Raw genomic sequence first — 23,919 nt, 5'->3', positions numbered from 1 at the left:
TGATTCCCTCAAGTTGCGAAGTATTGGTTTTCCTGACTCTATCCTGTTTGGCTTCTCCATTACTTGAGTAACCAATTTCTTGCATTAAATTCTACCTGAGTTATCGATTGAAAGTAACTTCTGTTTTCCTGAATAATCTCTGACAGTTGCATTTGTAATTATTTTGTTTGATTTTCTAATGTGAAACTCTCCTTTCACTCCTAGGAAAAACTCAATTCAGTCATAAGCAGTTAAATGTGTTCAAGTCTCTTATATCATATATAACCAAAACAAAACAAAGCAAAACACCCACTGGGACCCTGAAACCTCTCTAAATAATTCTCTGCTTCTCTCCTCCTCTTCACATCCTTCTCCAAAATAATTTTCTCCACTTACTAGTATTTGTGTGTGTTTGCATATATATGTGTGTGTGTGTGTGTGTGTATGTATATATATGTATATAGATATTCAAAAAATTCTAAGAACATAAGGAATACAGAGACATTCAGCTTGTGATAAATTCCAGCACTACACACAAAGCTCTATTAGCATTACTTGTGGGAAACACCCCAAGTGGTACTCAGAGGGATATTTATAGCCTTAAATAAATTTATTTAAAAAATAATGCAACTACTATGGAAAACAGTATGGAGGTTCCTCAAAAAACTAAAAATATAACTACCATATGATCCAGCAATTCCACTTCTGGGTATTTCTTGGAAGCAAATGAAAAGGCTAACTTGAAAAGATATATGCACCCCCATGTTCATAGCAGCATTATTTACAATAGCCAAGATATGGAAACGATCTAGATGTCCACCAACGGATGAATGGATAAAGAAAATATCATATAATATATATATATATGTATATATATATATATACAAATATATATAATGTAATATTATTCAGCCATAAAAAGAAGGAAATCTTGCCATTTGCAACAACATGGATAGACCTTGAGGGAATTATGCTAAGTGAAATAAGTCAGACAAAGAAAGGTACTTATATGTGGAATCAAAAAAAAAAAAAAACAAAATGAACTCAATGATACAGAGAACCTACTGGTGGTTGCCAAAAGCAGGGGGTGGAGAGTGGGCAAAATGGGTAAAGGTAGTCAAAAGGTACAAACTTCCAGCTATAAAATAAATAAGTCCCGGAGATGTAATGTACAGTATGGCAACATGGTTAATAATACTGTATGCGTATATTTGAAAGATGTTAAGAGGGTAGATCTTAAAAGTTCTCATCACAAGAAAAATTGTAACCATGTGTAGTGATGGGTGTTAACTAGACTTATTGTGGTGATCATTTCACAATATATACAAAAATTGAATAATTATGTTGTACATCTGAAACTATTATGATGTTATATGTCAATTATAACTCAATATAAAAATAAAATCCATTAAAGAGAATAGAAAGCATAGAGACCATAGGAATAAGAAATTAGGGAAAAGAACAGGCTAATTTGAAAAAGAACTAAAACAATATCTGGAAATAAAAATATAGTTATTGAAATTAAAATCCCAATGGACAAAAAAAATTAGAAATGTTTAAAACATGCAAAAAATTTCAAGAGGGCTTCCCTGGTGGCGCAGTGGTTGAGAGTCTGCCTGCCAATGCAGGGGACACGGGTTCGAGCCCTGGTCTGGGAAGATCCCACATGCCGTGGAGCAACTAGGCCCGTGAGCCACAGCTACTGAGCCTGCGCGTCTGGAGCCTGTGCTCCGCAACAAGAGAGGCCGCGATAGTGAGAGGCCCGCGCACCGCGATGAAGAGTGGCCCCCACTTGCCGCAACTAGAGAAAGCCCTCGCACAGAAACGAAGACCCAACACAGCCATAAATAAAATAAAATTAATTAAAAAAGAATAAATGTCGTTAGGAGGAAAAAGCTAATCAATAGTGGCTAACATTCATAAAAAAAAAAAAAAAATTTCAAGAAACTAGAGAAGGAGCACCATATTAAACCCCCAAAATAGAATGTATGAAATAGTGTAGAAATGATTAATTAAAAGACAATGAAGCCAACTAACAAAAGCCTACTCTTTGAAAACGCTGATATAACTGACAGTTTTATAGTTACCATCAATTACAAAAGAAAGAAACAGAAGTAAGTGATATTAGTTGAATAATATTGTACAAAATATAGGTGCAGAAGGAATTTAAATATTCTAAGAGAACAGTATAAATATCATTACCAAATGGAGGACAAGGATAGGTTTCTACATAAATATATATTTCATCTAATAAATTCAGAAGGAATGATAGAAAGAGAAAATTAACATCGTGTAACTCTCAATTAATTAATGGATAAATATGCTAATCTTCAAAGACTGCAAACATCAACACAAATGGAGACAGACATTAGGTTCCTAGTAATAAATGTGCACAGTATCACCTATGGAGCAGTCTTTCCAGAAGAAGAAAAAAAACAAAGAGAAAAAAGTTAAACCTTAATCTGATCCAACTTCAACCGATTTAAAGAAATACAGGGGGAGAAGGACACCAGTGTTGGCATCAGCAAAATCCAGGGCATATGAAACTGGACTGAACATAAGATGAGGGTTTTTTTCCGAACAACAACAGCAACAAAATGACAAGGAAAAAGAAGTAATGTATCTATTGGAGAGGGGGGAGGATAAGATCTATAAATTAATGGACATAAAAAACAATGACAATGAACAGACTTTATTTGACTCTAATTCAAGGATAAAACATTTAAAAAATATGTCAGGTAAATGTGAAAAATAATTGGACATTTGATGATATCACAGAGTTAGTTTTTTTAAGGTAGGATATGTATAATCCTACCATATAAGGTTTATGTTTCATAAAGAGTACTTATCTTTTGGAACCAGGCACTGACATATTTAGGCGAAAGATTTATGCGTTCTGAAGAGAAACCAGAGTATGGCACTGACATATTTAAAGATAAAATGGTATTATATCTAGGATTTGTTTCTCATTATTTCAGTGGCAGAGATTGGAGTACCTATGGGTATAAATGGAACCAGACTGACTATGTATTGATAATTGTTGATTCTGATGTCAGGTGTATTGGTTTTACTACACTAGTCTCTCTATGTTGTGTATGTTTGAGAATTTCTCCAATAAAAAGAATATACATGTTGCCATTAAATTTGAAACCCCAATGAAAATAGACCATTATTTAGAAAAAATATTAATTACCCTATTGATCCAAAGAGAAATAGAAAACTGTAATTGAGAAATACAAACTGAAACTCTCCTCAAAGCTCCAGCCACCTTCAAATGTTTCAGGACAAGGCAGTTCTGCCATATAATAAGTAAAAAATGAACCATTATCTTATGTAAACACATCCAAAGCATACAAAAAGATGGGAAATCTTTCAACTCATTTTCCCAGGCTAGCTCTCCTTGATAAGAAAACCAGCTGAGGACACCCCGAAAACAGAATACTTGAGCCAAGCTCACCCACACACAGGCAAAGATCCTAAATAAACCCATAGAAGTTTCAATACAGCAGTGAATTAAATGTAGAAAAACGAGGCTGAATCCAAGACATGTAAAGATGATATAACATTAGGAAAAAACTGCCTAAAATATTACCACATTAACAGATAAAATTTTAAAACGCTTTTGTTGACCATGTACTGAAATGCAGAAAAAGCTTTTGAAAAGAACTCAACACTAATGCATAGTAATACCATTCAGCAAACTGACATTAGAAGGGAATTTTCATTTCCTAAAATCTACAGCAAAAGAATTGAAATGTGAAATGCAAAGTGTTAGTAGCATTCCCGTTAAGGTGAGGAAGAAGACACAGCAAGCAGTATGCTACCAACTCTACTGTTCAACACTGGACTGGAATGCATAGCCAGAGAATAAGAATACAAAAATCAATAAATGTTAAGACTACTAAAAAGAAACAGAAGTTATTCGTTGTAAATTTGATCATCGTTTTAGAAAATCCAAAGGAAAAGGCCACGGATTTTTCAAATGAATAAGTGACTTCAGGAAGCTGGTGTACAGATAACAGTAGTAAAACCAAGAGCCTTGCGTACAAAGCAGCAATTATTAGAACAGGTATATAATATATTCGTTATAAATGAGATTCAAAATAGAAATGAATTTCAGTACACTGTGCAGCAATGTTAGATGAGATAAAAAGATCTGGGTTACACAAAATTATGCAGGTCTGCTTCTTCCCTGTAGAAGAAGGGAAGTTCTGTTCGAACTTTTCAAACAGAAAGTTCGCAAGGGTCTGTATTGATGAGCGATGAGATCCCATCATTACTATGCATTTTCTCTGACAGCTCAGAACCTGTCCTGGTCCCCCTACCTTGTGCTACAGTATCTTCATCTCACATCACGCCTGGGACTCGTACCCATTGTCTGCAAGGGTTTAAGTTGAGAAACTGTCCAGAGCATACAGGGAGGTATTTCCCAAGGAGCCTTTAATCAATGCACCAGGAGCCAAAATGAGGCCCTAACTCTGCAGAGAGAACTTTGGGTACCACCCACAACAGAACAGAGGGGGCACCACAGAATCAGGCCCCACCTCTGCTGTCATCCCTTGGAGGCCTGGGGCAGGGGTGACTGGATATGTTGCATACTGACTTCCGTCTTGGGAATCTAGGAGGTGAGAACGTGCAGTGGGAGGAGCGGTGGCATCGGGTCGGCAGAGGGAGGAATGCAGTTCTACAGGGGTAAGCTAAGGATATTGATTAAGGTTTGAGGGACCCTCTAACCCAAAAGACAGAAGGCCCCGTAGTTGGCCCTGGAAGGTTCTGGGCAGGAATCGTCCAACGTACTGCCCTGGGAATTCTCCTTCTAGGAACTCAGAAAAATAGTAACTTTGGATCAGGGTGTTGGCATTAAGCCAGCTGATGGAGGAATTCAGGGCCTCTCAGGAGTCGATGAAGAACCCTATGTGAGTTTGGCAGAACTCCCCCTCTCCCATAACAGAGGCGTCCCCTGGGCACCCTGCCCCTGCAGATGGGCCTGGGAGACCCCAGGCATGGGTGGCTGGACTGGGCACACCTGACGTCCTGTCTGGCTGCTCCAGGAGGTGAGGATATTTGACCAGGGCGTCTGCCTCAGGCCAGCAGAGGGGGGAGTACCAGGCTTGGCCAGGAGTCAATAAATGCCTCTATTTGCATTCTAGGAGAAACCACCTCCCCAGAGCAGGGGGTGCTCTACAGAGCCCGGCCCCTGTGGTCAGCCCGGGGAGGCCCCTGGCAGGGCTGTAAGGCCCACGTGCCCCCTCGCTTCACCTTCTGGTTGGAGGGTGTAGTGTGGGGGTGGGGGGAGGGAAGGGAGGTATATAGAGCCTTGGTCTAATGCTAGAGGATTCAGGGTAGCAGAGGGAGGAGTCCTAGGGGTGGCTTTAAGTTCAGAACCTTGAGCAAGGACTATAGGGAATTCCTCCCTTAAGACAAAGAGGGCCCCACAGAGCACCACCCCTATTATAAGCCCTGGTGTCAGGCTAAGCAGGGCTGTCAAGCTAAGATATTTCTCACTTTATCATCAGTGGTCACAGGGAGATGAAGGCCCTATTACAAGGAAGTGACCCCACCCAGGCCCTTCTAGAAGTCAAAGTGAGAACTGAGGGGTGGTACACTGAGTCAGGCCCTTGCTCTGTGGCCAGCCCTGGGAAGCCGTTCAGAGATCTGTCATACTGAGTCTGCTCCCCAACCCCCCTGCATATTCCAAGATATCAGGTAGATGAGAGCCTTGGTTTGATTATTATAGGCCTCAGGTCTGCAGAAGGGACGACACCAGTTAGTCAAGGGGAGGAACTACTATTAGGAACTGGAGGGTTGAGGGTACCACTCATCACAGAACAAAGGGTGTTTCACAGAGCCCTACATGTGATGTCATCCCTGGCAAGGGTCCCCGGTGAAGATATGTTAGACTGAGACCTCCTTAAACTCCTCCTAGGACTTTCAGAGATGTGAGGGCCTTGCTCCAAAGGGGTAGGTCTAAGGTCAGCCAAGGGAGAAATCTCAGGCGCTGCAAGAAACTAAAGTAAGGACTCTGTGTGAGGGGTGAGAATCCTGATTATCCCAGAATGGAGGTGGTCCCACAGAGTTCTGTCATTACTGTCATCCCAGGGTACACGGGGGCAGGTGTGCTCAGATGACGTCCCCTTTCAGTTCCTCCTCCAGGATGTCAGGGATGTGAGGGCTTTGGAGTGAGGGGTCAGCATCAAAGCAGTTGAGCACAGGACCTCAGGTGCTGCCAGAAGTCAAGGTAATGGCCCTGAATGTGAACTGAGAGAAACACCTGCTACTCCAGAACAGGGGAGGCTCCACAGGGCCTGGACTTGCCAGACCCTGTATCAGCTCCAGTTAAGACCCAGGTAGGGCTGGAGAGCTGCAGCCTAAGGTGAACTCTAGTTACTTCCACAGAGTCCTCAGAGGAAAGGCTGATCAGAGAAGAGGAGCGTTATGGGTTCCTAGAGCAGTGCCAGCAAGGAAACCTGCAGAGATGGCCATCGATAAAGCCCAAAGCTCCTCACTAAAGAGTATTATAACACCATTTCATCCTCTTTGCTCCAGGTCACCGAGTCATCTACCTTCTTTCCCACACTCCTGCCTGCTGTCAGTCATCATGCCTCGGGGTCAGAAGAGTAGGCTTCGTGCCCGTGAAAAACGCCGCCAGGCTCAAGAACAGCCCAGTGGTCTGGTGGAAGCTCAGGCCACTGTACCAGAGGAAGAAGAGTCCCCTTCCTCCCCATCTCCTCATTTCAAAGATGTTCCCCAGAGCTCACCTGCCACTGGAACACCCAGCAGTCTCCAAGTGTCTGGGAGAGTCCGTTTCGCCACCACTACTGCTGCAGCTGTTTCAAGCATAAGATTTAACAAAGGTGCCGACAATCAAGGGGAGGAAAGGCCAAAAGCCTCCCAGGCCCAGGATACCACTCAGCACTGGCCCAGAGGCCCTATTGACAAGAAGGTTGTTATGTTGGTGCATTACCTTCTGTACAAGTATCATATGAAAGAGCCCGTTACCAAGGCGGATATGCTGAGAAATGTAATACAGAGGTACAAGAATCACGTCTATGAGATCCTCAGGAAAGCCTCTGAGCATTTGGAGCTGGTCTTTGGCCTTGACGTGAAGGAAGTGGATCCCAACAGGAATACTTATGTCCTCGTCAATAAACTGGAACTAAGCTATGATGCAAAGCCGAGTGATGACAGAGAGGTTCCCAAGACTGGTGTGCTGATGACTGTTCTGGGCGTGATCTTCACGAAGGGCAACTGCGCCACTGAGGAGCAAGTCTGGGAAGTGCTGAATATAATGGGGTTATATGCTGGGAGGAATAACTTCATCTGTGGGGAGCCCAAGAAGCTCATCACCAAAGATTTAGTGCAGGAAAGGTACCTGGAGTACTGCCAGGTGGCCAACAGCGATCCCCCACGCTATGAGTTCCTGTGGGGCCGGAGAGCCTGCGCTGAAACCAGCAAGATGAAAGTCCTGGAGTTTGTGGCCAAGGTCAATGGTACCGTCCCCAGTGCCTTCCCACCCCACAATGAACAGGCTTTGAGAGATGAGGGAGAGAGAGCCCGAGCCAGGGCTGCAGCCAGGGCTCGTACTGCTGCCCTGGCCAGCGTGCGCTCCAGGGCCATAGCCAGCAGCTCCTCCCGCCCCAATAGAGTCTGAGGCAGATTCTTCACTTTGTTGTTAAAAAGAGAAGTCCACATTCTAAGTAGTAGAAGGTTGGGGTGGGGCTGCAGACAACATAGTGTATAACATATATTTGTGTTTCTGTTCTATGTAGTAACTTGGATAATTTTAAAAAACATTGTTCCTTTTAATAGAAGGTTTAAGTAGCTTCAAAATCCAAATTTATGAGTGATGTTGCTCAAACACTGATTGCTGTGAATGATATTTAAGAGTAAGAGTTTTATTATTTCGTAAAACTAATTGGAAAAGTTCTACCTTATTCAGTAATTTGGAATAAGATAACGGCAATAGACGAGGCATTTCCTTGGAAATGTGAAAAACTCAACAATGTAATAGTTGGGGTCAAGAAATGGAGAAATAAATAAAAGATGATAAATTCTTGGCTTCATTTATCACTTTTGGCCTGTTGTTTCATAACATGATATATATATGTATATAAATAAAATAATATTGTAATAAATATTATTGTAATAATAATATTTATTATTATTAATATTGGAGAAATAATATTGTAATAAATTAGACCTCTTTTTCAGTGGCCCACTTTTTTCTCCCTTAACAATAATTAAGCATCTAATCTTTGCAAAGCTCCCTGTTAGTATGGGGAATACTAAGATGAACAAGAATCATTCCTGCCCATAGAATTTTAAAGTAGAATTTTAAAGTCTTGGAGCAGCTATGACGTAAGGAATATTGTAAGATATCCCCTACAACTAAAAGGACAAGTCAAAAGATGGTGTGAGGACTTGGGGGTTTTAATTGTAGTGAAATGTAAATATCCCAAGGTAAAGGGGTTTGAGACCTTGGGAAACTGCAAGCCCTTCAGTGGGAGGTAATTTTAATTAAGCTGGGTGGTGGGTCAGAGGAGTTTGTTTGAGTGGTAGGCAGAGACTAAAATCTCAGATGATGTGTCTCAGATTGAGAGACTAAAGCCTGGAATGGAAAGCTGCTTTTAGCAGTTACTTCAAGACCATGTATAAAGCAGAGCGATCTTCACTTGGGGCGGGAGTGGAAGAGGGCCTGTGCTCTTTTTCCAGTGTCGGGGAACACAGTCCACAAAATAGGTGACTTGTGCACATTATAACAAGGGAGTGTCTGAGAAATAAGGGTGATACTTATATGAGGCGGGATGCTCAGAAGCCACTGTGCTGGCAATCTTTGCCTTGGGCTGGGAGAGACATAGTCCATCCAATAGATGGGCATTTTAATTAGGTTATCTGGGATGTAATTTGGTAAACTCTAAGCTAGAACTAGATTTGTGATGGAGGTAAAGTAATTGCAAACACAAGTGTTTTGGATGGAAGGGAAGATATAAGGGAGGGATGGAAATAGACTTTGACACAAATTTCAGGAATTTTGAGTTGCATCAAACTGGGTAGGATCCCCCACACCAGTAATAAATAATATATCCTAAGAAAATTTATACAGCAAGTAACTTAGTTTAACATGCTAAGCAACATATTGGCTGATTTCTTATGCCATATCCTAGAGAGCTACAAATTCTATATTTCCTGGATTAAAAAAAAAATAAACCAGAGGGGGAGGTTAGTAGGTTTTAGGGTGAAAATAATTATAGTAATAACTAAAGTTTAGTAAAACCCAATAAATGCCAGAGACTGTGCCAGTGTCTTGCATAAGTTACATTCCAACATTCCTATTTACATGATATATGAGAAGCAAGAGCAAGAGGACTACTTTTCAAATCCATTTCACAGATGAAGACTCTGAGGCTCACAGAATTTTGCAACTTTCCTGAGTTCACCTGGCTTGTAAGTGACAGAGCTGGGACTAGAACCCTGGTCTGAATTCCTCTAGAGCCCACACTGTTGCACCCCTCCCAGCCTGAGGCCAACCTTCTATCTTTTAATTCATTTTTCTTCTCATTACTTCACAATGTCTCCCAGGAAATAAAAAAAAAAGGTATCTGCAGCCAATGTACTAAACCCAGGTGTATTAATAAAGTGAAAATGAGAATTAAACACCAAGTTGGGACTATCTATGGCCTGCATTTGCCTAAGATTCTCCTGCCCCTATCCAAAGGGTTCTTTTAGAGCTGATTCTACCCAGTGCTGGTACATGGGACCAGATCCAGTCCTTTCCGAATTACATCGCTCTTCCCCTGGGTCTTCCCCAGTGTGCCCTCATGCCCACATCTGGATCTTGACCTGCTGTCCAGCTCTCCCCTGCTTCCTTTTATAAGGCTGCACTCTGCTCTCAGTGGAACAGAAAACCCAGAATCACCCACCTTTCCCCTGATTTAGAGCATTCCAACTCCCTGCAGACATCCCCTGTCTGTCCCATCCCTGACTGTGGAATCTCTCTTCTAGCAGCAGCCCCAACCACTGTTGTTTACTTTGGAGGTGAAGTTTAGAAGTCTGCTCATCTGCTCTGGGTGCTTCTACCACACTTTCAAAATTTTTTCCAAATTGGCTTGTGAGTAGATTAGGCACAGGATCTACAGGTTCTTGCAAGATAAACCTGAAGTTAGAAGGTTTTAGAAAGCAGACAAGGTTAGAAAGAAACGAATTTAATCTGCTGACTTATTTGAGACTGGCCACTGAATCTGTACACTGATGAGTGAGCTTAACTAAGTGGCAAAGAACCAAAGCCTCCCTTCTAAATGGTAGATGAGGAAGGACCAAGGAAATCACTGTGTCACAATCATCTGCCTAGACTGGATTCTAACAGACCCTGTAGCCCTTCCAGAAGTTTATGCCAGTATTCCACACATTGCCACAAATCTAGCAGTTTACAACAACACAAATTTATTCTCTCACATGTCTGTGGGTGAGAAATCCAAGTTGCTTCTGCTGGTTTCTCTGTTCTGGGTTTCACAAGGCCCAAGTCAAGCTTTCAGCTGCCAGACCTCTCCTCATGAGTTCTGGGAAGAATTTCCTTCCAAAAGCATTCAGGTTTTGGCAGAACCCAGTTCTTTGTGATAATAAGACCGAGGCCCTGTTTTCTTGCTGACTGTCAGCTGGAGCTGCCATAGTTCCTCCAGACCTCTCCCCCATCCTCACATGTGGGCCCATATATTTTGAGTCAGCAATTAAACTTTGAATCTTTCTCACGCTTGGCATTTCTCAAACTTCCCTGTCTGCCGCATCTCTCCTCTGCAGCAAGCCAGAGAAGGTTCTCTGCTTGTAAGGGGTCATGTCATTAGATTACCTGGGGTCCAGCCAGGTATTCCAGTATAATATCTTTATCTTAAAGTTGCTTGCATAACCTTACCACATCTGCAAAGTGCCTTTGGCCATGTAACATAACATATTCACAGGTTTTAGGGATAAGGTATGGGCATCTTCATGGAGCAATTATTCAGTCTACCAACAATGTAGAACATGTCTCCCTGGTGGACATGCCACCTTTGATAAGAAAAAAAAATTGACCATCATTTTCCTGACTCTTGCCTGTATCTGTCCAAGAGGAAAACCCTGGTTTTCCAGTGTGCCTAAAGACACCTGTACAAGTGTTCAGGCATGTTCATCAGGTGACGGGCAGCAGAGGCTCACAAGCTGTGATTTTTGACCACGCAGAAAAAGGAAGAAGAAAAGTTTCAGTGTATTGAGACTACTGTAAAGGTAAGTGCAGAAAGGTACTATTTAGTGACAAAAGGTGACCGACACTTCCCTGCTGAGATTTACAGTGTCCTTTAGAAAACTGGTGTGAGCCTGTATCTGAAAACACCTGTCACATAGCAGACACTAGAAAAAGTTGGAGTGTTGCAAGGCAATTTTTGCCTTCTCAGAAACTTCTCCAAGAATGAAGAGGGCTTTTGTATACAAATTGTAAGTGTTGTACTTTACTGATGATCTCCTACTCCGTAACTGTTTGTGGAGAGATTGCAAGACTGTATCGTCCAGTCCACTTGTATTAGAAAGGGTTTTGTGACTACCCTTGCCACTGAAATATGAACAGAAACAATGTTTGTCCTTTTCAGACCAAGGCATTTGACAGTCAGTGTGCTACCTTGATGCTTTCTGTTCAATTCAGCAGCAAACATGCAAACCCTGTGCTGAGATGTGGATCCACATGGTGGAAGCAGGCTGGATCCCTGGGTCACATGACAGCAGAGACACTGGCCAACCCAAGGCAAGCCTTATGTGTAAGAGAGAGAAACTTCTGAAGTGTTGTCATTCAGGTTTCCGGCTTCGTCCTACATTTCTGCTAACAGATACTTTATCTGAATAACACACAGCTACAATCATTTCTGTTGTCCGTCTTACTTAACTATACTAATTACAATAGAAATACTGCATATATTCTTGATGCTAGAAAAATATAGATGAATCCAAATCCCATTCCTTATTTCATCCTCCAAAATTCTGCCTTAATCACAGGTAACCATAATTTTTAAATGTTAAACATTTAAAATGTTTAAAAATTTTTAAATTTTTAAATGTTTAAATTTTAAAATTTTTAAATGTTAAACATTTTTAAATGTTTAAATTTTTAAATGTTTTAAATTTTTAAATGTTAAAAACATTTTAAAATGTTTTTAAATGTTAAATTAAAAATTTTTTAAATGTTTTTAAATTTTTAAAAAGTTTTAAATTTTTAAATGTTTTAAATGTTTTAAATTTTTAAATGTTAAATGTAAAAAAAACATTTTTAAATGTTTTTTAACATACATAGATAATGATGTACATATTGTTTTGCCTCTTGTCCCTGTCACTTAATGAAATGAGTGCAGGATTTTCCGTGAAAGCACATATGGATCCATCTCACTCTTTTAACTACCCCCAATAATTCTAAAGTGTGTATGTGCCATAATTAAATTAACCATTCTCCTTCTGATGGGCACATAAGTTGTTTTCCATTTGTTGCTATAACTAATAGAACTGATACCAACATCGTTAAATATAAATTATTGGGCAAATGTGTATTTTTTCTTATGGAAAGACATAGAAATGAACATTGGGTTGAAGTGGAAATAGTGTGTTGATTGTAAATTTTTATGAATATCACTGCTATTCTGTTTCAATAATACTGTACCAACTTATACTCTCACATATTAATGTATGTAAATATCATAAACTCACAGGCATTTTATTTGATCAACTTTAAATGTTGACCAATCTTTTATGTGAATATATATCCTCAATGTTATTTTATTTTGTATTTCCATTTTCTAATTATGTTACTCAAAAAATAATTCCTCATTAATTAATTCCTCATCCATACAAAGCAGGATTTTTGTAAGGTATCTTGAGTACTGGGATATCTCTGGGTACGTGTTTTAAAATTCTATGTCAATAAGATTCTTTTCAATTACTTTAAGAAGCAAGGATTTGGTTAGAATGACTAGATCCCCAGGAAGAGTCTAGACAGGATATCCTCAGCTAGTAAGGAGCACCAGGAGGCCTGGGGGGTAAAGAAATTTCCAGAATCCATGAGAGAGGCCACATACTAAACCAAGTACTGATAGCCCAGGGCAGGCTGGCAGTCAGGGTTCTGAATTCAGAGCTCAGCAGATAGTGGAAAACGGAACAGAAGGACAGAACACGGGGAATCTTGGAGGGTCCTGGCCAACTTCCGTGAAAAGGCTTAGAAAATCTATGAATCATTACTACCAGCTTAAAGTTGCAGAGCCATCTGAGTGGGTAGATCTACTGGATGAAAGGACCAGATGCTTGCCTGATACCCCTTCCTACCTTAGAATCCCCCCTGCTCACTGTCAGTCAGGCAGAGTATAGATAGCTCCCCCCTGTCATGCAGTGATAATATTAATGAATTCGGGGAAAGCCTACATCTCTTCACTACTCTGGTGGCTCTGTGCATCCTTGCCAGTGTACCAGGGCTGAAAGCTCTCTTGATGCCTGATGACAAAAGCTATTTCTTCTGTGTACAGAGCCCTTCCAGCACTGAAGTTGGGGCTAGAACATTAAAAAATAATCTAGATGCTATCCCCACCTTAGACTGCCTCCCTTGGTTCCTGAGTTCTTTGCAGCCATTAGGCAAACGTGTATTCGGTAGTCTATGTTGCCACCAGATACTCTCTGGGGTAGACAGCTGGCACCAGGTATGTAAACATTTTACAGACTGGGTGGAGAGAATCATTGCAAATGGTGCAGATTGGGAGTTTGGGATTGACATGTACACACTGCTATGCTTAAAAGAGATAACCAACAAGGACCTACTGTAAAAAAAATAAATTAAAAAAATGATTGGAGTTGATATGTGATGTCCAAGTTGTTGTAATAACTCCAGATTGATTGAATTAAACATTAAAATTAAATTCTGTGTTAGCTATTCTCAACATTTTCAATAGTTTTCTAATTACAGAAAAGCTGCAAAGGTAGTACAGAGAGTTCCCTTATACACAGCACTCACTCTCCCCTATTCTTAATATCTTACATTAGTATGATAAATTTGTCACAACTATTGAACCAATATTGATACCTTACTAGTAGCAAAAGTCCATACTTCATTCAGTTTTCCTTCATTTTTTTTCTAATGTCCTTTTTCTGGACCAAGATCCCACTCACAATAGCACATTACATTTAGACATCACTTCTCCTAGGCTCCTCTAGACTGTGACAGTTTATCAGACTTTCCTTATTTTTGATGATCTTGACAATTTGGAGGAGTATTTGTCAAGTATTTTGCAGAAGGTCCCCTCTATTGGGATGTCTTTGATATTTTTCTCATGATTAGACTGGCATTATGGGTTCTTATGAGGAAGGCCTCAGGAATAAAGTGCCATTTTCATCACATTATATCAAGGGCACACTATCAACATGACTTAACAACTGATGATACCACCTTGTTCACCTACCTAAGGTAGTGTTTGTCAAGTTTCTCCACTGTACAGTTACTCTTTCCTCCTCCTTTCCATACAGTACCCTTTGGAAAGAAGTCACTATGTTCAGCCCACACTTAAGGGGTGGGGAGTTATGCCCCACCTCCTTGAGGGTGGAGTAGCTATATAAATTATTTGGAGTTATTCTCTACATAAGATTTTTCTATTCTCTCTGATTTATTTATTCATTCAGTCACTTGTATATAGCAATGTAGACTCATGGGTATTTATTTTATACTTTGGGCTATAATACAGTATTAGATTTATTTTCCCACTCATGTTGTTCCCTTGCTATTAGAGTCTTGTTGCTTTTAAGCCCTCTCAAAAGATAGAGCTTAGAAAATGTCTGTATACTAGCCCATGTACCCATATACATCTATAATTATTTATACATCTGTCCATTTGTATCTATATTAAGATACACACGAGTCATACTGATGTCTGCAACTCTAATCTAGTATCACGTTGATTCATTCTAGCCTTCCCCACTGCTTACCTCTGTGAGAAAATTGGCTCCAACTATCCGTATACTTATTTACTCAATCCCAGTATACACGTATATTGATTTCAGATTGTTAGTTCATACTCTTCTGAGAACCTTACCAACTAGAATACAGTATCTATATACAGTTCCTTTTTTCTTTAGTCTTACAGTATCCACTCATTTCCAGAGTTACTTAGGTCAGCACTCCTTTTCCCCATACTCTATTTATTTATTTATTTATTTATTTTTGGCTGTGTTGGGTCTTCGTTTCTGTGCGAGGGGTCTCTCTAGTTGCGGCGAGCGGGGGCCACTCTTCATCACGGTGCGTGGGCCTCTCACTATCACGGCCTCTCTTGTTGCGGAGCACAGGCTCCAGACGCGCAGGCTCAGTAGTTGTGGCTCACGGGCCCAGTTGCTCCGCGGCATGTGGGATCTTCCCAGACCAGGGCTCGAACCCGTGTGCCCTGCATTGGCAGGCAGATTCTCAACCACTGCGCCACATACTCTTCATTGATGTTATTTCATACGTTTGTAAAAACAGCTAGATTTTTTTTTTTGTCATAATCTGCATTCCTTCCTGGGATACCTAGATCTCTGAATTGATTTTTTATTTGCATACGTGAAGGTTCACTCTTTGTTCTCTAATGTTCTATGGGATTTAAAAAATGCATAGTGTCTCATATCCATCATTACAATATCATAAAGATAGTTTTACTATTCTAAAAAATCCCCTGTACTTCATTTGTTCAACCACTTCCCCCCCGACAAAAAAATGTCTAGAAACTACTGGCCTCTTTTTTGTCTCTTTTGTTGTGTCTTTTCCAGAATATCTTACAAATGGAATCATATAGTATGTAGCATTTTCAGACTGGCCTCTTTTGCTTAGCAATGTGCATTTAAGGTTCATCCATGTTATCCCGTGAATTAGGAGTTGATAGTTTATTACTTTTTATTGTTGAATAGTATTCCATTGTATGTATGTACCACAGATTATTTATTCACTCACCTATTAAAGGCATCTTGGTTTTTGGTAAGGTAATTATGGATAATGCTGTTATAAGCATTTATGTGCAGTTATTTGTGTTGACATTAAGTTTTCAATTCAATTGGATAAACAGGAGCACAATTTCTGGATTGTATCAGAAAACATGTTTAGCTTTTTAAGAAACTGCTAAACTGTTTCCAAAATAGCTGCACCATTTTGCATTTTCAACATCAATGTGTGAGAGATCCAAATGCATCCTTGCTAGCCTTTCAGTAGGTGTGCACTGGTAAAAAATTGTTGTTTTAACTTGCATTTCCTTAATGCCAAATTGTGTTGTGCATCCTTTCATATGTCTATTTATCATCTGTCTATCTTCTTTTGTGAGATATTTGTTGAGATCTTTTGTCCACTTTTAAAATAAGGTAATGTATTATTTTTGTAGAACATCTGTAATAACACAAACTGGGAGGCTTACAACAAAAGGAGTTTATTCTCTCACAGTTATGAAGGCCAGAAGTCTGAAATCAAGCTGTCAAAAGAGTTGGTTCCTTCTGGAGGCTCTAAGGGAAGATCCATTTCCAGACCTTTCTCCTACCTTCTGGTAACTACCCAGCAATTCTTGGATGTTCCTTGGCTTGTAAATACATCTCTCCAATCTCTGCCTACACCTCCATATTCACATGCCTTTCCCCTCTATGTCTGTGTCTCAATTCTTCCTCTGTCTTTCTCTTATGGGACCTGTCCTTGGGTAGATCATCCTTAATCCAGGATGATCACATCTTGAGATCTTTAACTTAATTACATCTGCAAAGACTTTTTCCAAATAAGGTCACATTCATAGGTTTCAACAGTCTCTTTTTAGAGACACCATTTAAATCACTACTGGTTCCTTGTTTTATTATTGTTGAGTTTTAAGAGTTCTTTGTACATTCAAATACAAGTCATTTATCAGATATGTGATTTGCAAATATTTTCTCTCAATTTGTGGCTTAGTTTTTCATTCTCTTAACAGTATCTTTCATAGAGCAAAACTTTTTAATTTTAATAAAGTCCAACTTATAAGATTTTTTCTTTTATAGATTGTGCTTTTGCTATTGTATCTAAAACTCATCACCACATCCAAAGTCATAGATTTTCTCCTGTATTTTCTTCCAGAAGTTACATAGTTTTGCAGTTTACATTTGGATATATACTCTATTTTGAGTTAATTTTTGTGTAAGGTGTGAGGTTTGTGACTAAGTTCATTTTTTCCCATATGAACATCCATTGCTCTGGCACTACTTGGTGAAAAAAATTATTTTTCACTTATTGATATTTGCCTTTGCACCTTTGTCGAAAGTTAGTTGACTATATTTGTGTGGGACTATTTCTGGGCTCTCAGTTCTCTGGTTCAACGATCTATTTGTCTATTCTTTCACCAATACTATGTTGTCTTGATTACTACAGCTTTATCTTAAGCCTTGAAATAGGGTACTGTGAATCTTCAAACTTCAGTCTTCTTTTTCAACATTGTGTTGGCTCTTCTAGGACCTTTGCCACTCCATATAAATATTAGAATCAGTTTTTTTTTTTTAATATCTACAAAGAAGTTGCTGGGATTTTGATTGGGACTGCATTAAATGTATAGATTAAGTTAGAAATAATTCACATCTTAATGATGGTGAGTCTATCAATTCATTAACAGAGAATATTTCTCCATTTATTTAGATCCTCTTGGTAAGTGTTTTGTAGTTTTCCACAAATCGATTTGGTATATATTTTGTTAGATTTATATTTAAGTATTTCATTTTTTTGCATTGGTAAATGTTTTTGCTTTTTTAAACTTCTAATTTCAATTGTTAATTGCTGGTATATGGTAAAGCAATTATACTCAGTTATTAGTTCCAGGAAGCTTTCTTTATAGATTCTTTGTGGCTTTCTACATAGACAATCATTTCCTCTGCAAAAAATATATAATTTTAATTTATCCCTTTCCTATCTGTATACCTTTTATCTATTTGTTGTTGTTTGTCTTGCACTGGATAGGACTTCCATCATGATATTGAACTGGAGTAATGAGAGGACATCTTTGTTTCATTTCCAGTCTTAAGGGGAAAGCATTCACTCCCTCATTATTAGGTATAAGGTTAGCTATAGGTTTTATGTACCCTTTATCAGGTTACGGAAATTCCCGTCTAAACCTACTTTTTAAAGTTTTTATCCTAAATGGGTATTAAAAATTTCAAATTATTTTTCTACATCTATTGATATAACATTTTTCTTATTCAGTCTATTACCTGATAAAATCACTAATTGATTTATAAATGTTATATTAGGCTTGAATTCTGGAAATGAGCCCTACTTGGTAATAATGTATTACTCCTTTTACATACAGCTGAATTCCATTTGCTATTATTTTGTTAAGGATTTTTTTGTCTATGTTCATAAGAGATATTTGTCTGTAGTTTTCTTCTCCAGTAATATATTTATCTGGCTTTGGGCTTAGGGTGATGCTGGCCTCATAAAAAAAACTGAGAGTGCTTCTCTCTTCTTCTATTTTCTGAAAAAGATTGCAGATGATTTGTATTATTTCATCCTTAAATATTTAATGGAATTCATCAATGAAACTATCTGGGCCTAAAGATTCCTTTATTTAGAAGGTTTTTAACTATTAATTAAATTTCTTTCATAGGCGTAAGGCTCTTCAGACTATCTATTTCAATTTAAATGAGTTTAGGTAGTTTGTGCCTTTCAAGGAGCTAATCCATTTCATCTTTATCAAATTTGTAGACATAGAGCTGTTCATAACATTCCATTTTGATAAAAATCCTTTTAATGTCTCTGGGATCCAGAGTGGTGATCCCTCTTTTATTCCTGATATTGGTAGCTGATGTCTTCTCTATTTTCTTTCTTGGTTATCCTGGCTAGTGACTTACCAAGTTTATTGATGTCATTGAGGATTTTATGGATTTTCTCTACTGTTTTCCTATTTTAAAATTTCATTTATTTATAATTATTTTTTATTATTTCCTTTCTTCTGCTCATTTTACGTTTAATTTGCTCTTTTTTCTCTAGTTTCCTAAGGTGGGCTCTTAGGTTATTTGCATTAGAGCTTTCTTTTTTTTCTAATATTTGCATTTAATCCTCTAAATTTCTCTCTAGGCAGTAGTTTAGTAGCAATCCACAAATTCTGGTAATCTGTATTTTCATTTTCACTTATTTCAAGAAATTTTTAGATTTCAAGAGAAATTTTAATTTTAAAGAAGAAATCTTTGATATAAATTTTAAAGAAGAAATCTTTGATTTATGGGTTATTTATAAGTGTATTGTTTAAGTTATAAATATTTGGGAACTTTCCAGATATATTTCTGTTATTGATTTCTAATGTCTGCTATGATCTGAGAACATACTTTGTATGATTTGTATTCTTTTAAATTTGTTAAGGTGTGTTTAATGGTGTTTTATGGACAGAGATATGGATGAAAATGTGGTGTATACAGTAGGCCCTTATTAGTTATCTATTTTATGTATAGTAGTGTGTATACTGTATAGCACAGGGAACTCTACTCAATACTCTGTAATGGCCTATATGGGAAAAGAATCTAAAAAAGAGTGGATACATGTATATGTATAACAGATTCACTTTGTTGTAGACCTGAAACTAACACAACATTGTAAATCAACTATACTCCAATAAAAATTTTTTTAAAATTTTAAAAAAGAAAGAAAAAGAAAATGTGGTCTAGCTTGGTGAATGTCACATGTGAGCTTGAGAAGAATGTATATTCTGCTGTTGTTGTTGGATGGAGTAGTGTATGTCAATTAGGTCAAGCTGATTGTTAGGATTGCTCATGCCATCTATATATTTGTAATGATGTTCTGACTTCTTCATCTATCAATTACTGACACAGAAGTGTTGATGCCTGCAACTATGACTGTTTATTTCTTCTTTCAGTTCAATCAGTTTTTGCCTCATGTACTGTGATGCTCTGTTGTTAGGTGCATATATGTTTGAGGTTGTAATACATTCTTGGATAATTGATCCTTTTATTATTACATAATGTCTCTTCACATCCCTGATATTATTCCTTGTTCTGAAATCTGCTTTGGCTGAAATTTATATAGCTACTTTAGCTTTTTTTGACTACTGTTATCATGGTATATCTGTCTCTATCCCTCTACTTTTTTTTAAGCAGTCTACTCTGAAGTGCATTTTGTTGAATTCAAAGGTGAAATGCCTAACCGAGATATAAGAAACTAAAATAAAGTTAGACAAGCATGCATCATGAGACAAACCAGTGATGAGTCCCATTCAAACAAAATCAGAGCAGATACTAGTTCATACCACAGCCCCCATGAATGTGTTTCTATTTAATAGAAACATACATTAACAGTAGCAACACAACGGCCACATAATGAGACCATAAGTGCACTTGAACTTTTAGTTAGTTCTGGCTAGGCTCTGACAAGTCTACCATTCTTTTTTCACCAGCCAAGTAAACAAAAGAATTTATCTGTTAATGTCAGAAACCTTAAAGTTCTTTATTCCGCTGAAAATTACCACAAGTAAGGGTGCATTTTCTAGCTTCCTGCTTCCTCAATACAGATTTGCCTAACAGGTTAATTTCAGCGTAACAGAAGGTGTCATCTGGCTGGCTGCACCACGTACTGGTGAAAGGAACAAGTTTAACGCGCTTTGCGCTCAGGTTGCTAAGCTTCTTGGCTGGCCCTGTCTTTCCCTGCACCTTGGTTCTCAGCATTCTGAGACTTGGTCAGCTGAAGATAAAAGAAATCTACCAGACAGTTTAGAGGTATGTTCTTAACAAGATAATCCATCACATCATCTAAAGACTCCTTCTTTTCCTGTAGCTGACTCTTGCTTGAGTGCTTTAGTTCAATTACAATATAGATTTATTCCAATTACAGTAAGCTGGTTATGTGTCTACCATGTATGTGAATTTTCCTTGCTCTCGTTTTAATTAATAGACATTATTTTTAGAGCAGTTTTAGACTTACAGAAATATTGAGCCGAAAGCACTAGTTCCCATATACTCCCACCCTGACACACACACACACAGTTTTCCCTATTACTGACATCTTGCATTAAGTGTGGTACATTTGTTACAATTAATAAACTAATATTAATATATTATCATTCACTAAAGTCCACAGTTTACATTAGGGTCACTCTCTGTGTTGTATAGACCTTATAGATTTTGACAGATGTATAATGTTATGTATCCCCCATTACAGTATCATAGAGAAGAGTTTCACTGTACTAAAATCCCTCATCCTTTTGCTTTTAACCTATCAGAGTCTTGATACACAAATGGGTTTCTCATAGATAGCATATAGTTGAGTCTTTTTTAATTTATTTTTTATCCACTGTGACAATTTCTGCCTTCTAACTCGTGTTTTAGAGTATTCACATTTAAAGTGATTATTGATATATCAATAGTTTTACTAAAATCTACTATTTGTATAACTATTTTCTATTTGTTGCATTTTCTCTTTTTTATATCCTTTTCTTATGCTCTCTGGTATTAACTGGGCATTTTATATGATTCTATTTTATCTCTTTTCTTGATATATCATTCATACTTTTCTTTAACCTCTTCACTGGTTTTCCTAGGGTTTACAATACACATTTCTAAATAATCTTAATCCACCCTCAAGTAATACCATATTGTTTCACATGTAGTGCCGATTCTTTGTAACAGAGGATTTCTAATTCCTTCCTGTCTCTTGTGGCATTGCTCTCGTTTATTTCACTTGTCCATGTGCTACAATCACCTAGTCCATTGTTACTATTGCTGCTTAAAACAAACATTTTTAAATTAATTAAGAATGACAAAAGTTAAAGATTTCATTTTATCTCCATTTATTCCTTCTCTGATGCTTTTCCTTTTTTATACTCATCCGAGTTTCTGACCTATATCATTTTCTTTCCACATAATGAATTTATTTTAACATTTCTTGCACAGTAGATCTACTATGAGGCCTATGAGGCAATGAATTGACTCAGGGTTTTTTTGTCTGTTTGCTTGACTGAGAAAGTCTTTATTTCCCCTTCTCTCTCTCTCTCTCTTTTTTTAATTTTGTTGGATACAGAATTCTAGTTGATACTTTTTCTTTCAACATTTTAAGGATTTCACTTCACTCTCTTCTTGCTTGCATGTTTTCTGATGAGGAGTTTGCTATAATCTTTATTTTTCTTCCTCTTTAGGAGACGTGTCTCTCCCACCCCCAACTTTCTTCAAAATGTTGTCTTTGCCTTTGGTTTTCTGCAGTGTGAATACGATATACCCAGGTGTAGTTTGTTTGTTTTGGTATTTATCTTGGTGTTCTCTGAGCTGTCTGGATCTATGTTTTGGTGTCTGTCACTAATGTTAGAAAGTCCTTGGCCTATTGTTTCAAATGTATTTCTACCCCCATTCTTCTCTGTCTGGCATTGGAATTATCTGTATATTACACCTTCTGATATTGTCCCATGGTTTTTGGGTGTTCTGTTAATTTTTTTCTTCTTTGTTTCTCTTTTTGATTCAATTGAGGAGGTGCAATTCACCTATCTTCAGATTTACTGATTGTTTCCTCACATGTGTCACATCTACTAATGAGCCTGTCAAAGGTATTTTTTCAATTCTCTTACTGTATTTTTGATTTCTAGCATTTAGTTTTGATTCTTTCTTATAGTTTCCTTCTCTCTAATAACATTACTTATTTAGTCTTGCATGTTGTCTATTTTTCCTATTAGAGTTCTTAAAATAGTACTCAAATTTATTTAAATTCCTTGTCTAGAAATTTCAAAATCTGTGAAGTAAAAACCTAACAAATGCTAACTGGATTAATATTTACCACTAACTATTATGTTTAACCTCTAACTATTGATGATTGTTGATTCTGAGTGTCAGGTATATTGGGTTCATTTTACTCTTCTCTGTACGGTTGTATACCATTAATAATTTCTCTAATGAAAATGTTCATGATAAATATCATATCTTTATACCACATTTTCTTTCTCCAGTAATCTGTTGATGAGAAATTGCTAAACTCATTTTATTAGGTGTGCTGACCTTCATACAGAGACCAAATAATGACACCCCAAGAAAAAAAATCACTTGAGCTAAGCTCACTTACATAGAGGCATCTATCCTAAATAAATTCATGGCATATCCAATACAGCAGTGAGTAAAGAGGCTGACTTCAAGAAATGCAAAGATATTATGACATTACAAAAAACTGTCAACTGGAATTTCTCTATATTAATAGATTAGAGGATAAAATGTATTTGATCATGTCCAGGGGTGTAGAAAAAGCCTTTGAAAAAATACTTAACACCATGGTAAAAAGCCTTTAGTAAAATAACATTTGAAGAGAATTTTCATTTCCTAAAATCTACAGCAAACTTAGATAAATGTGAAATGTTAGAAGCATTCCCATCAAAGTGAGGACAAAGACACAGATATTGTGGTACTGTATCTACTGTTTAAAAGTGGGCTGGAATACATAACTAGAGGAACAAGAATACTGAAATAAATAAGGGGAAGGAATATTGAAAAGACAGAGATAATAAATGGTAACAATATAACCCTCTAATTAGAAAATCCCAAGGAACCAGTGCACAAAATACTCAAATGAACAAGAGACTCCAAAAGCTGTTGTATATAAGATTACTATACCAAAATCAGGAGCCTAGCCACACAAAATCAATAGCTAATTAGAATAATTAATAGAAAATACTCCCATAACAACAGCAGCAACATGCAAAACCTAAAAGGAAACTTAACAAAAATGTACATGATCTTTTTGTAGACAACTATAAAAATGTACTGATAGAAAAAGAAACCCCAAATAAATAAAGAAGTACACTATGTTTATTCATGGGGAAAAGAATATTGTAAATATGCCAATTCTCCTTATTTACAGATTTACCACGTGGTATGGACTGAATTGTGCCCTCCCCACCCCCGCAAATTCATATGCTGAAGCCCTAATCCACCACTGTGACTGTATTT

The 23,919-nt window shown here is 37.8% G+C and overlaps 1 protein-coding gene across 1 annotated transcript; it reads left to right on the top strand.

Annotated features, from left to right (window-relative positions):
- The first annotated feature begins 4,955 nt into the window (after nucleotides 1-4,955).
- On the top strand, nucleotides 4,956-12,495 carry LOC309620307 (melanoma-associated antigen B10-like). The gene has a single exon (XM_082376452.1). The coding sequence runs from the start codon at nucleotides 6,455-6,457 to the stop codon at nucleotides 7,628-7,630; it is 1,176 nt and encodes a 391-aa protein (XP_082232578.1). The 5' UTR covers nucleotides 4,956-6,454; the 3' UTR covers nucleotides 7,631-12,495.
- Nucleotides 12,496-23,919: the final 11,424 nt, after the last annotated feature.

Source organism: Balaenoptera borealis, assembly GCF_965194805.1.
Source record: "Balaenoptera borealis genome assembly, chromosome: X".
NCBI classification, from domain to species: domain Eukaryota; kingdom Metazoa; phylum Chordata; class Mammalia; order Artiodactyla; family Balaenopteridae; genus Balaenoptera; species Balaenoptera borealis.
The sequence above is the reverse complement of the archived record's forward strand: the minus strand, read 5'-3'. Positions and strand labels throughout refer to the sequence as shown.